The following is a 12,135-nucleotide window of genomic DNA, read 5'->3' on the forward strand; positions in this document are numbered from 1 at the left end:
ATATTAAGCTAGTAAGATATCATATAGTCAATAATCACATTTTTGTAAAAAAAATGCACTTGGTCACTGTCTCCTGTATGACTATGATATGTATTTAGTACAAACAAATGGATAATGTCCCTTTATTCATAGTCTCATTTATGAATGAATCTACATTTTAAACAGAAGTAGTCTAAAAATTCATTACTTTTCATGGAAACTAACGAGTGCTATTAAACATCGGAATACAGCCCATTCCCATCCAGCAAATTCTTGAAAGTGAAGTATTGCACACAAATAAAAGAAGATTATCAATTGGAAAAAATATTTTATTAAAAAATCGTAATAATTTTCTAGTCTCATATTTTTATAGTAAACAAATCACATTTTACATTCAATTTGTAATAATAAAACAAGACTTAAAATAGTTCATTCTCTATATAATAATTGCATTCTCCCTTAACAAACTTATAAAATCACAGTTAAGTTGTATTCTCTTCCAGCTACAGTACTTGCCAAGATGCTGTACACACTAATTACCGACTTAGTACTATCTGATATGCTGGCACGGATGCACGTCCTGCCTGGTGTGGCGCCACCTGCGCGACATGTCGCGTATCCTGCCTGATATGCGGACACACGCACGACACGTGCGCGTGGCCCGCCTGATATGCCGACACTGACACGACAAGCACGGTATGTCGAGTGATGTATTCCTAGAGAAAGCACCTTAACACAATAGACGGTTTTTACAAATGGAATAATTCTTTTAGGAAAATATAAATATGTACACTTCTATGAGGATAAAAAATAACGTAGATTCTTTAAATAATGTTCTTCCCTCGCATTACCCTTAACCATAAAAGCTAATTGTTAGCTTAGAAACAATATATAAATTAGCATAACGTACGTTAGTCAGCGGGTGACTAAAATAAAATTTAAGTACCTAAATAACGATAAAAATATACTCGATAGCGTTAAAATGACGGTTAAATAAAATAAAATAATCATAATATATTTCCATAGTTTGTATATAGATTCATATTTGCACACTCCAGCGAATACTGTCCCACCTTTCTGTACATTACACAACATATTTACAACTTTCTGTTTGACTAAAACTAAAACAAACTTTAACGGAAAACGATCCAACATCTCGGTAACTGAGTTCAATGTAAATATTTACAAACAGTAATGTAAACTACGCATCCTTCTTCCTATCTTCACCAAACAAATGGTGCATAGGACACTATAATATTGTGTCACACTTATTATCTTAATTATCCATAAAAAGATGACGAATCGAGTGTATAGATGCGAGAACATCGCAATCATCAAATTAATCACAGTCAAACGTGAAAACTAGTCCCAATGAAAATTCATCGCAATGTATTGTCAAAGTTATCGATTTTTTATCTTCTTTTATGTAGGTAGATGTAGAATAAAAATTGAGTTGAAATTTTTATACAGGCTGTCAATTGTCTTTTTGTCGGTGATGTTACTTCTCCAGTTTGGTTATCTGACGCCCGCTGATGTCAATTTGTTTTTTTGTCAGCGATATTTTGTCATTTTTCCTATTGAAGAGCTAATAGAGTGAGAATCTGCCCTTTTGGCACTGATAGATAACACTTTTTATACCGACGGCCTGTCGGTATTATGGTTTAGTCATCTGACGGTGATGGTCTCTGTGCCGAGCAGCTGCTTGACCTTGTCGGTGTAGCGCACGAGCGCGATCTTGGAGGCGCGGATGTTGATCTTCTCCCCGGCGGCGAGCAGCTGCTGGCACTGCGCGCGCTCCAGGAACTCGTGCGTGCGCAGCTCCTTGAGCGAGTCGCGCGGCGGGCCCGCGCCCGTGTGGATCTGCTTGAGCAGCGCGTCGCGCGACTTGACCTTGAGCAGCGCCGCCAGGTCCTGCAGCAGGCACCACAGCGAGGGGTCGCAGGGGTCGGCGGGCGCGGCCGGGCGCAGCCGGTACAGCGGGGGCAGCGGGGAGGGCGCGGCCACCACCTCCAGCGCGGCAGGCGCCAGCGGAGGCGGAGACACGGGCGGACACGCCAGCGGGTCGTAGCCATTCTCCACGGGATCTGGAAAATTACAATAAACGTCATGATTAAATACCTGTTAACCATTACACCTGTTTACATAAAAGACCAACAATCTCTTAAATCGTATATCCAGATAAAGTTTATATATTACTTAAAAGAAATATCATGTTCAATCAAATTAAATAATATTAATACTTAAAAGAAATCAGCCGAGAAGCTGATGGATTGCGTTTACAGGAGGTTTATGGTTTTTTTTTTAATTTTAATTATATTTTTTCTACAATATTCTTTATGTATGTCAAAAACACTTTCTCTGTCCGAATACTGAACTGAACTCAGCTGAGGGTTGTGACCCTTGTGGAAGCAATCAATGGCTCTTCTCCAGTTATCCCTTGACTGCGCTGCATGCAGCGCTCCAACCACCGAGGTGCCTGCTCAGCTGTCCAAACTCAAAACACAGTAAGGGACATTTTTTTGTAGTACGTTTTTTTTGCATTTTTGGACTAAGTAGATTCTACTGAGTCCAAAAATGCAAAAAAAACATACTACAAAAAAATGTCCCTTACTGTGTTTTGAGTTTGGACAGCCGTGCTACTGGCTTAACTTTATCGGTCCATCTTCCGCGGGCATCTTCCTTTCCAGGCTACCAATCACAACCATTCGTTCCGAGCTAACTTCATTGCCACGCGCAACGTGTCCAAAGAACTGAAGAATCCGTCGTGTACAGACATTAGCCAGAATCAAGCCATCGGCCGTCGACAGTTACATAGAGTGTTAAAAAGTTACCCATGAATTTGCAGGGCCCGCCGAAGTGCCAGGGCTGCGGCACGGTGCCCTGCACGTCGCTGAGGTGCAGCTGCAGCAGGCGCGCCGCCACGCCGCTGCTGAGGGCCAGCGGAGTCTGCCCCGAGTAAGTGGCCAGGAGGGGGTCTGCCCCGTACGAGAGCAGCAGCCGGATTATCTCCACGTACCCGTTCTCGCACGCCTCGTGCAGTGGCCTAGAAACCGACATCAAATTATCAATACAACAATATGGATTCATTATACCGTAGGAAAAAATATATTGCGAGGGGTCAAGAAATGTTAATTTAGTTTTAGTTATAGTTTAGTTTTCAAAGCTGCAGAAACACGTAGTATCAGACACATCTCCGACATAAAAACTTTTCAGACAATTCTGCCGCAGCTCTAAGTCGCTTTTCAAAAATGACTGCTGACAAAGCTATGATTACCGTGACATTATCTCCCACTGTAGTGGAAGAGTTATCATGATTACCATCATCACATCATCAAAATCAATAAGTATGTCAGAAAAACTTAATTCGTCCGCCTCCGTGGTGTAATGGTCAGCGTGTTTAACTACCGTCCTGGGGGTCCCGGGTTCGATTCCCAGGGGGGGTGAAAATAAATATTTGTGGTTTTACACTGTAATATTTATTTAATATTACCCTGGACTGGTTCCTGAAGCGCAAGAGTGATCACCTTGCCTTCATGTAAATAATGATCAAGATAACACTGCGTCAATTCTATGCAGTGCCCTATGCACCATTGGGTGCGGATAAGGGTTATAAGATAAGATAAAGATAAACTTATTTTGACTTGTTTAGGATAAAAAACCAATACAATGTTGAAGCACCTCGGACTGTTGACAACCATTCACTAGCTATCTGCCTCCGTAAAGCGAAGGATCAGATTAGCAGGTATTGAGAGGTAAAGTACCTGATGCCGCCCTGAGCGGCCTCGGACACGTCGGCTCCGTACTGCAGCAGCAGCCGGGCGATGTCCATGTGTCCCCGCGAGCAGGCCTCGTGCAGCGGGGTGTAGCCGGCGTTGTCTCTGCAGGACGGCGGGATGTCCATCTTGTCCAGGCAGTACGCCACACAGTCCTGCAAATGTGCACAATCCAATAATTGAACTAATTGCAAATCACTAACCAAACATACTAAATAGAGATAATAAGCTTTCACATTATCGGCTGAGGTGTGGAGACTGCGATGAATACAAAGACCTCCTCCTTCGAAGGGCACTGCATTATATCAACACAGCGCGGCTGTCCAAACTTAAAACACAATAGGGGACATTTTTTTATAGTAGGTTTTTTTTGCATTTTTGGACTAAGAAGAATCTACTTAGTCCAAAAATGCAAAAAAAACGTACTACAAAAAATTGTCCCTTACTGTGTTTTGAGTTTGGACAGCCGAGCGTTCTCTTTATCGTTCATTACACAAATGCAAGGTAATCAGTCTTCTGTTCTGTCCAGGATGATATTAACCGCCCTACCCATACTATGTACGTTATTACGTCCACTATATTATCGTCCAATTGCAACAAGCCGTATCCCGTACGTTCAGGTACAAAAAAGTATACCCGCAACTACAGAAACGTTTGTGACACGTCAAATTGTTCCTACTCGCCCTGCGCATACAATACGTCATACGGCGCTTTAAGCATTTCGAGGTCAATATCACTAGCTACCTATTTTTGCAATGTTTGCAGAATATGTCGAGATTATGTTGATTGATATATTACATTGAATACAAAATATATTTGTAAATATATTCGATGGAATGTCATTACAAAAATCCGGCGACATCTTATGTTGAGAACCTCTGACTTGCAGAGGGTCATACATAGGTATATTGTTTTAAAAAATTGTCTGGTACATTGTAAATAAGTATTGTTATTCAGAAATCTAATGACAGAAACCTAGGATTTTTACCCACCTACTTTTTGGATAATAACCAACCTAGGTTAAATAAATATTAAAGTGAAAAATTGTCAGTATTTATTTTGACCCACTCGAATCGGGAATCGAACCCGGGCCCCAGAACAATAACCATTCTCGCTATCTGCTACACTATGGAGGCTCGTCTCGTGAATGAAGTGATACAGTAGAAATGCGGTACTTACGATGTATCCTAGGCGGGCCGCTCGGTGTAGAACTGTTTCTCCGACACTCTTCTTGATGATCCAGTTCTTAATTTCCTTCTGAATATCTTGGACCGATTCCGGACTGGGTCGTGGAATTAAATTCCTTCTACGGATTTTAGGAGCTTCTCCATTTTTAATCAGCTTCTTTTTCTTTCTTATATAATCGAAACCGGAACTCAATTTCCGTCTGTTGAAAAGTCGTTTGAGTCGCTGTTTTTTGACCGGTCCGGTGGCTTCTCTCCCCGGAAGGACGGGTTCCTCCGGATCTACAGATGTCGCGTTATCGCCTTCGTTGGCGGATTGAGAAATGGGCTCTTTCTTTATGAGTTTGGATGTGCCGGAATGTGCGGCTTTACTTTTCTTGGCGGCTAGACCCTTCAGAAAGTCGTGTCGCTTTTTTATCCTCAAAAGTCTGCCTTTGGCGTCGCACCGTTTGAGGCGGGAACTCCTCAAGCCTTCTCTGACCGCGTTACACGCTATACTCTTCTTGATCTTCTTACTTTTGAGTTCTTTGATCTTACTTTCTCCGGCGGGCTTGACTCGGTCCTCGACGGGTTGTTGGTTGGTGCAAGTGACGGGAGGAGCGGAGGCGGGCCTCTCGTCCCCGAACACTTCCTTGATGGTGGCTCGGTGTTTCAGCACCCGCGTCTCGGTTCTCGTCCTGGATTTCAACACGACGGGAGAAAACTCTTCGGTGGCACCCAGCAAGCCGTCCGTATTACTGATAAAAGCGTCTCTAAATGTGGAAACGGTTTGTTTTCGGAAAGAGCCCACATAGAACAGTTCCTCCATGACTTGTTCCTTGGTGGCGTGTTTATTTCCTTTCTTGCTGGGAGTCTTGTCTAGACCGAGAGTCGGGGTGGCCAACAGTTCCAGTGAGTTTGTGGATTTGGGAATCATCTTCGGCGTGGTCCCGTCTTCTTTCAGTTTCTTTTTCTTAAGTTCTTTCTTGCCGCATTTTTGTATCAGAACGTCTATTATGGATGTGTTCTCAATTTTTTTAGGATTTCTTTTGCTAGCCGTGGAAATGACCGTAGAACAGGACGCTTCCGAATCGTAGTTAAATTTTGGAATGACGGAACTGGACATGGATTCTAAATCACTGTCCACGTCGTGCTTGGACTTGTCCTGGCCTTCGGACATATTGAGCGAGTACTTCTTCTGAGTGAAGAGTTCTTCGGTGGAGGTGGACGGGGCCGGAGAATTGGGGCAGGGATCCAAGTCCGGCAGAGAAGTGGAGACTCTGGGCCAGTGCGGAGGTCGCGTGACCTGGATGAGAGTGGGCGGCATGCGGAGCGACCTCTTGTACCTGCAAACCTCCTCCTCCCACCCGGGATGGAAATCCGACCCGTCTCCGAATCCTGGCTTTTTTAATTTCAAACATTCCTCTTTTATTTTAATTTCTTCCTTGGTAGGCGTCTTGCAGGATTTGACAGCTTCGGCAGCCTTGGTCGCGGATAGAGTTTTCCTCTTCCTCAGCCTGTTCAGTTTCATGGACTCTTCGGAGTCGCTGTCGCTGGAGTTTACGTCGTTTTGAATCATCGCTTTCGCCTTTTCTTGCTTCCTCTTCTTGACTATGAGTTGTTCGTCGTCGCTGCTCGTTCTATCCTCCAGTTTGTCATCTTCATTATTGGAAGCTAGGGAATGGAAGGCTCGTTTCGAAAGATCGTAATTTGTTTCTAATTTAACTACGGGAGATTTCCAATCGATCTTTTTGCCCTTCTCGCACAGAGTGCTCGCTAACAAGCTTTGCTCCTTTTTAACCTTCTTGTTTATCAACGGTAAATCTTCGTCCGATGAGTCCGAGGCCGGTCTCGCTTCTACAATTTCTTTCGCTTCTTCTTTAATCTTCACCAAGAGAGGGCTAGCGGGTCGTTCCTTTTTTACATTATCGACTATCACAGATTTTTCTATTTTAATTGTAGTATCTAAATTTTCTTTACTGGTCTCTTCTGCTTCGTCAGCGTGTTGAAAAGTGTTTTTCCTTCGTCTGGCCTTAAACCTCTTAACCTTTCCAGTTTTGAGTTCCTCTAGAAAGTTATCGCAAGTTTCGGCCCAAAAGGAATCTTCCTCTGTTACTTTCTCCGATTTCACTTGAACAATGGGTTGTACAACTTTTACAGTCTCCATTATTGTTTCTTTGGACGTAAATTTAGATTTGGGCTTTTCCATCGGAGGCATTTCACTCTCGGAGTCGCTATCTTGGAAATCGAATACGCAAGAATCCGAGGAATTCCTGACAGTGGAATCTTTCTTGGGGACGTCGCCGGGGTTCTTTTCTTTCTCAGACTTGCTGAATAACCTCCGCCTGTGCGTGATCGGCGGCGCTACCATTTCGGGTTGCGCACTTTGCGACGCCGCCTTCTCGACAGTCGTCGGACCGCTGTCCGCATCGGCGACGGGCTGAATGAAGCCTTTGAGTTCGGCTTTAGTGCGAATCCTCGCGGCGATATCCAGTTCGGCCGGAACGGACTGGTCTCCGGAGCAGACTGAGAACGCGGCGGGTTCGGCCTTAACCGGCGGTGTGGAGTTTTGCGAGTCTTCTCCGATTCTCGATGACTTCTGCGAAGAATCCGAATCGTATCTTATGGAATCGACGGCTCTCGGCACGTGAACTTTGTAGGAATCATTTATGGAATTGGCTTCTTGCAAACGTAGAGCCGCGGCGGATCGGTTGTGTTCGGAGAAATGTTTAGCCTTTTTAGATTGATATTCGATATTATCGACAGATTGCGGCGGACTGTCATCCGACGGTATCACGATACAATCGTCGTCTGTCAATTTATTATTTTCGCTATTTTTGGCTTCCAAACTATTTCTCAAAATACTCAAAACGCGCTTATCGGCGGGAGTCGTGTTTTGGTTGTGAAAGTTGGCGGGATTTAACGGTACGACATCTTGCTTATTGGGGATATGGTTTTCCAAGGAGTTGTAATTGTAATTTTGATGAGGTGCGCTAATTTTATGGTTATACTGATAATAATCCTGAGGCGGGTGGGTTTGTTGGGAAAGTGTCGGGTGATGTTTGGGGGAATGTATCGGGTGGTGTTTGGGAGAATGTATCGGATGGTGTTTGGGAGAATGTACGGGGAGGTGGTGTTTAGAAGAATGGGGCTCGATATTTTCGGACTTCTTGTATAAGTGACTTTCATAATGATGTCTCGGCGCCGGAGCGGGCGGTGCGGCCCCGTTGGGGAGGTAGTGGTCGGAGACGGATGCGCTCTCCTTCTGCGGGAGCAGGTGCCGGTCGTGGTTCCAAGACTCGTACCGGGCGACCTTGCGAGGTAAAATGTGGTTTGGAATGTGGCTGTCGTCTCTCTTCCTGCTTTCCTCCTTGTGCGGCGCACTCTGAGAGTGCTGGCCGTGACCTTTCTCGTATTCGTCCGCGTTGATTGTCAGATCTATTTGAGGCAAATTGTGATCTATCCTCCGACTGTATGTTTGGGCTCCGTAGTTCTGCTTGGGTAGGGATTCGTACCGGTTCGGGTACGCCTGAGAATCGAGTTGCGGAGGCGGCTTGGGCACGTAGGGCGACGCTCCGAGAGCGGGCTTGGAGTAGGGTGGCGAGTAGTGAGCGAGCGGCCCACTCGGAGGATAGGGCCGGGTGGGATCTCCGTATTGGACGGGTAGTTTCTCGGCATTCTGCGTATTGAAGTTGGGCAGGAAATCTACTTTGTGAGAATTGGCGCTGTTCATCTTTGCCTGAAATCGCTGTCTAGGAGTGACCATGTGAGAGGGAACGTGATCTCGTTGGCTGTTGGCCTTGTTGCGATGCAGGACCGAGTCCCGCTTGTGGTAGGAAACATTTTCCATCTCGTCTTGAGCGGTGGAGTCGGCGGGTATCCTCACAGTCTTCACGGAGAGATCGAGGGGAGATTCCTTTTTAGCTTTGTGCGCGGCAGAAGCGGATTCCGGCCGACTCTGTTGTTTCATTACGTTCATTTGGTTTACTAGGGAAGTGACGGTGACGGTCATCCGGGGCTGGTGGACCGGAACCGTTTGCTTGGGTATGTTTCTACTCCCGGAGTTCGATTTGGGAGATGCGTCATACGTTTGTTTCACCGCAGAACCGGATTGATAGGACTGTAAATGGTATCCGGAGAGCGAAGCCGAGCCGGCAACACTGGAGGGCGCAGAATGGTTGGAGGTGAGAACGTGGTACTGCTGTCCTTCCGGAGCGTAAGACTGGCCGCTCGCTAAGTGAGATTTCGAGGACGGATAGTCATTAGGTAACCTAGAAGAATGGTGATGAGGATGTACGGGGGGAACTCTACCGTAGTGGTTGGTCGGATGATCTCCCGAAACGGAAGCACTTTGAGTTCTGTTGGAATTCACACTCGACTGCGGAATAGAAGACGGATGTCTCTGGTCCGCGCTCGGCGGCGCCACTCGCTGTTCCTGATAATTGGGAGTGGACGCGACGGAGTGATTGTTGGCAGTTTTGTGGTGGGGGATGCGAATGTTAAAACTATATTCCTGGGATGAGATCACTTTAGAAACGCGCGAGACACTTTCGTGGGTCACTGCACTCTTAGTACTGTTTCTCTGAGAAGCGTAGAACTCCTGAGAACGGCTGTAGGACAGCGGGGGCTGCGCGGGATGAGAAGCGGCCTTGGGGTTGTAAGCTTGCTGGCGGACTTGGCCGACGTCGGTCCGGTGGATGCTCGACGGGCGAGACGCCGGCAGCGCCCGGGCCTTCTGGGGCTGGGCCAGCTGCTGGTAGCTCCTCACGGGCAGGTGGGGCTGCTCGGCGCCGCGCGCCGGGTAGTAGGCGGCGGGCCGCGCGTACTGCTGCGGCGGCTGGGCGGGCGGGGGCGGGGGCGGCTGCGCCGGGAGCGGCTCGTAGCGCCGGTGCGCGGCCCACGCGTCCGGCGGCGGCCGCTCGGCGCCCACCTCCGCGTAGGGCCGGCCGGCGGCGGCGGCGGGCCGACGCGGCTCGAGCACGGTGAGCGTGCGGCCCGAGTAGTGCGGCAGCGGCTGCGCGGGCACGTGCGGCGCGGGCGCGGCGGGCGGGGGCGGCGCGGCGGGCGGCGCGGGCGCGGCGAGGCCGGGCGGGGAGGCGAGGCCGGGCGAGGCGGCGAGCAGCGCGCGGCGCGCCTGCTGCGCCTGCTGCATGACGGTGGCCTTGTGGATGATGTGCGGCTCGGGCTCCAGCAGCGGCTCGGAGGGGGGGCGCTCGGCGCCCACGGCGGCCTCGGACGGCGGGCGGGAGGAGGCCATGGCGGGCGAGCCGGACTGCGCTAGGGCTCCCTCGCCAGCGGGCGGCGGGGGCCCGCCGGCCCAGTAGGGCCGCAGCGGGGAGGGCGCGCTGCCCTCATGCCGCTGCTGCGGCGGCACTCCGTCCTTAGGGGAAGCCTTGGGGAGGCCTTGAAAGTATTGACGTGTCCCCTCTAGCACATTGGAGAAATTCACGTCCATCCTTTGGGTGACGGCGTGAAACAATCTGAAAAGAGAAAAAGAAACATGTATCGAGGAACGGCACCCACTCACTTTTTATAATGTTTTACAAAAAGGGTTTTTAGTACATACAAATTTAATTTTTAGTACATACAAAAAAATAGGGACTCAACATCATACAATAGGAAATGAAAAAAAAAAGGCTAAGTTTTTCCGATAAAATATCGCATCGAAAACGTAAATCTAAATTTAAATTCCGAATGTATCCAATGTACTAATTGTTATGTTCGGTATGTTGTTGCTCACAATTTGAAGCGGGATGGCCAGAATAATGTAACAACTACAAAAAGTAGCACTAATATCAAATGTATTTCGAATTAACTCTGCAAACGTGTATTGCGAGTTGAATCGGATTAAAAGCGACAGCGAAACAAAACAACCCGCGCTCATTTATGAATGGACCAAACCCCCCCTCCCCACCCCACCCCGCCCGGCTCATAGTATTTTTGCTTATATGTATTTATAATACAGTAGCTACAGACGGTAACAACACTCCATTTACTAACAGTTCCGTTCTGGCACGTCGAGAGGTTGGAAACGGTCAAGAGTCAAAGTTGGCATGGCTTAGGTCAAGTTCTGACGTTGGCTTCGGGTCCTGGAAGATTTCATTCAATCTTTCAAAAAAAAATGCTCGGTCCTTTTCTAGACGTGACCGATTCCGCTTAATTGGGACACGTGGAGAACAGCGAGTCTTATTAGACTTCTAGGAAACGTTTATAACTAACTAACCATCACGCTGCTTCCCCGCAGGGGTAGGCAGAGGGAATAGAAAGCTTCTTTTCATCTCACCAATAGATGTCTTTAGTGAAGTTCTAGTGATTCAAGAACAATGTTTCTAAGTTTTTTCATATATATAGAACTTCCAAGAATTTGAGTAGTGTGGTTGTCAATAATGGGTAGAGTTGGTGAATGTTACACGTGTGTAAAGTGATCACTTAAACCAGCCTATGACGGTTGTCAGCCCCGTAAATGCCCAGATTTCCATATTCTTCTTCATCTTTGATGAGATGTCAAAAAATAATAAGAATTATTTTTTGACATCTCATACCCAGTCATCAGTAAATACCCATACTTCCATTTTCTTCTTCGTCTATATTGAGATGCCAAAATGTGATTACCATCCCAAATCGGTAACCGAAAAGTAACAGTTACCACATCTCTAATTTTAGTTATAGATAATCACATCTCTAATTTACATGTCCAGAATAGAATCCTTTATATCTCCCCTATTCCTATATAGATTACAATAAAAAAGGTACCGACTACCCTGTGGGTTTTTATATTAATTGGTTCGCCAGAAATAAAATAACATTATACCCCCATTGTGCCATGGTAACCTTCGCGAAACACAAAATTCCAGCACAAACTAGTTTCCTCAATTATTCAGAATAATCCCGCACCATACAATTTTCCTTTTATACAAATATTATACCCCAAAAATAAAGTAATTTATTTCATAATAGCAGTCCTTTTGTAGATCAAATTACGCACCAAGACATAAATAAAGGGGAAGAAAAATAGCAAAAGTATTGACCCCTTAGAGGCAAAATTTAAGGTCAAATGCGTCATTTAGTATCAAAACCCGACATATCTATTTTTAGACAAGTACGAATATTTTTTTTAGAATGCTCACCATTCCTTCATGCGATTGACGATCAAGTGACATCGTGTTGATTAACGCGGTTCCCTATGCAACATTCGGTATTAACGGAGGTAAATATTAGTG

The 12,135-nt window shown here is 46.5% G+C and overlaps 1 protein-coding gene across 1 annotated transcript in view; it reads right to left on the reverse strand.

Moving 5' to 3' along the window:
* Positions 1 to 278: 278 nt before the first annotated feature.
* LOC148307865 (uncharacterized) overlaps positions 279 to 12,135 on the reverse strand; it is a 138,552-nt gene continuing 126,695 nt past the window's right edge. Inside the window, exons 4-7 of the mRNA XM_088262646.1 lie at positions 4,932 to 10,395; positions 3,741 to 3,907; positions 2,811 to 3,022; positions 279 to 2,063 (exon numbers count right to left, since the gene is read on the reverse strand). Of these exons, the coding sequence (XP_088118772.1) occupies positions 1,645 to 2,063; positions 2,811 to 3,022; positions 3,741 to 3,907; positions 4,932 to 10,370 (6,237 nt within the window). The 5' untranslated portion in view covers positions 10,371 to 10,395 and the 3' untranslated portion in view covers positions 279 to 1,644. The remainder of the gene's footprint in view (positions 2,064 to 2,810; positions 3,023 to 3,740; positions 3,908 to 4,931; positions 10,396 to 12,135) is intronic.

This window comes from Brachycentrus maculatus, unplaced genomic scaffold (assembly GCF_059751285.1).
Source record: "Brachycentrus maculatus isolate JH-2025_06_01 unplaced genomic scaffold, ASM5975128v1 h1tg000186l, whole genome shotgun sequence".
NCBI lineage: Eukaryota > Metazoa > Arthropoda > Insecta > Trichoptera > Brachycentridae > Brachycentrus > Brachycentrus maculatus.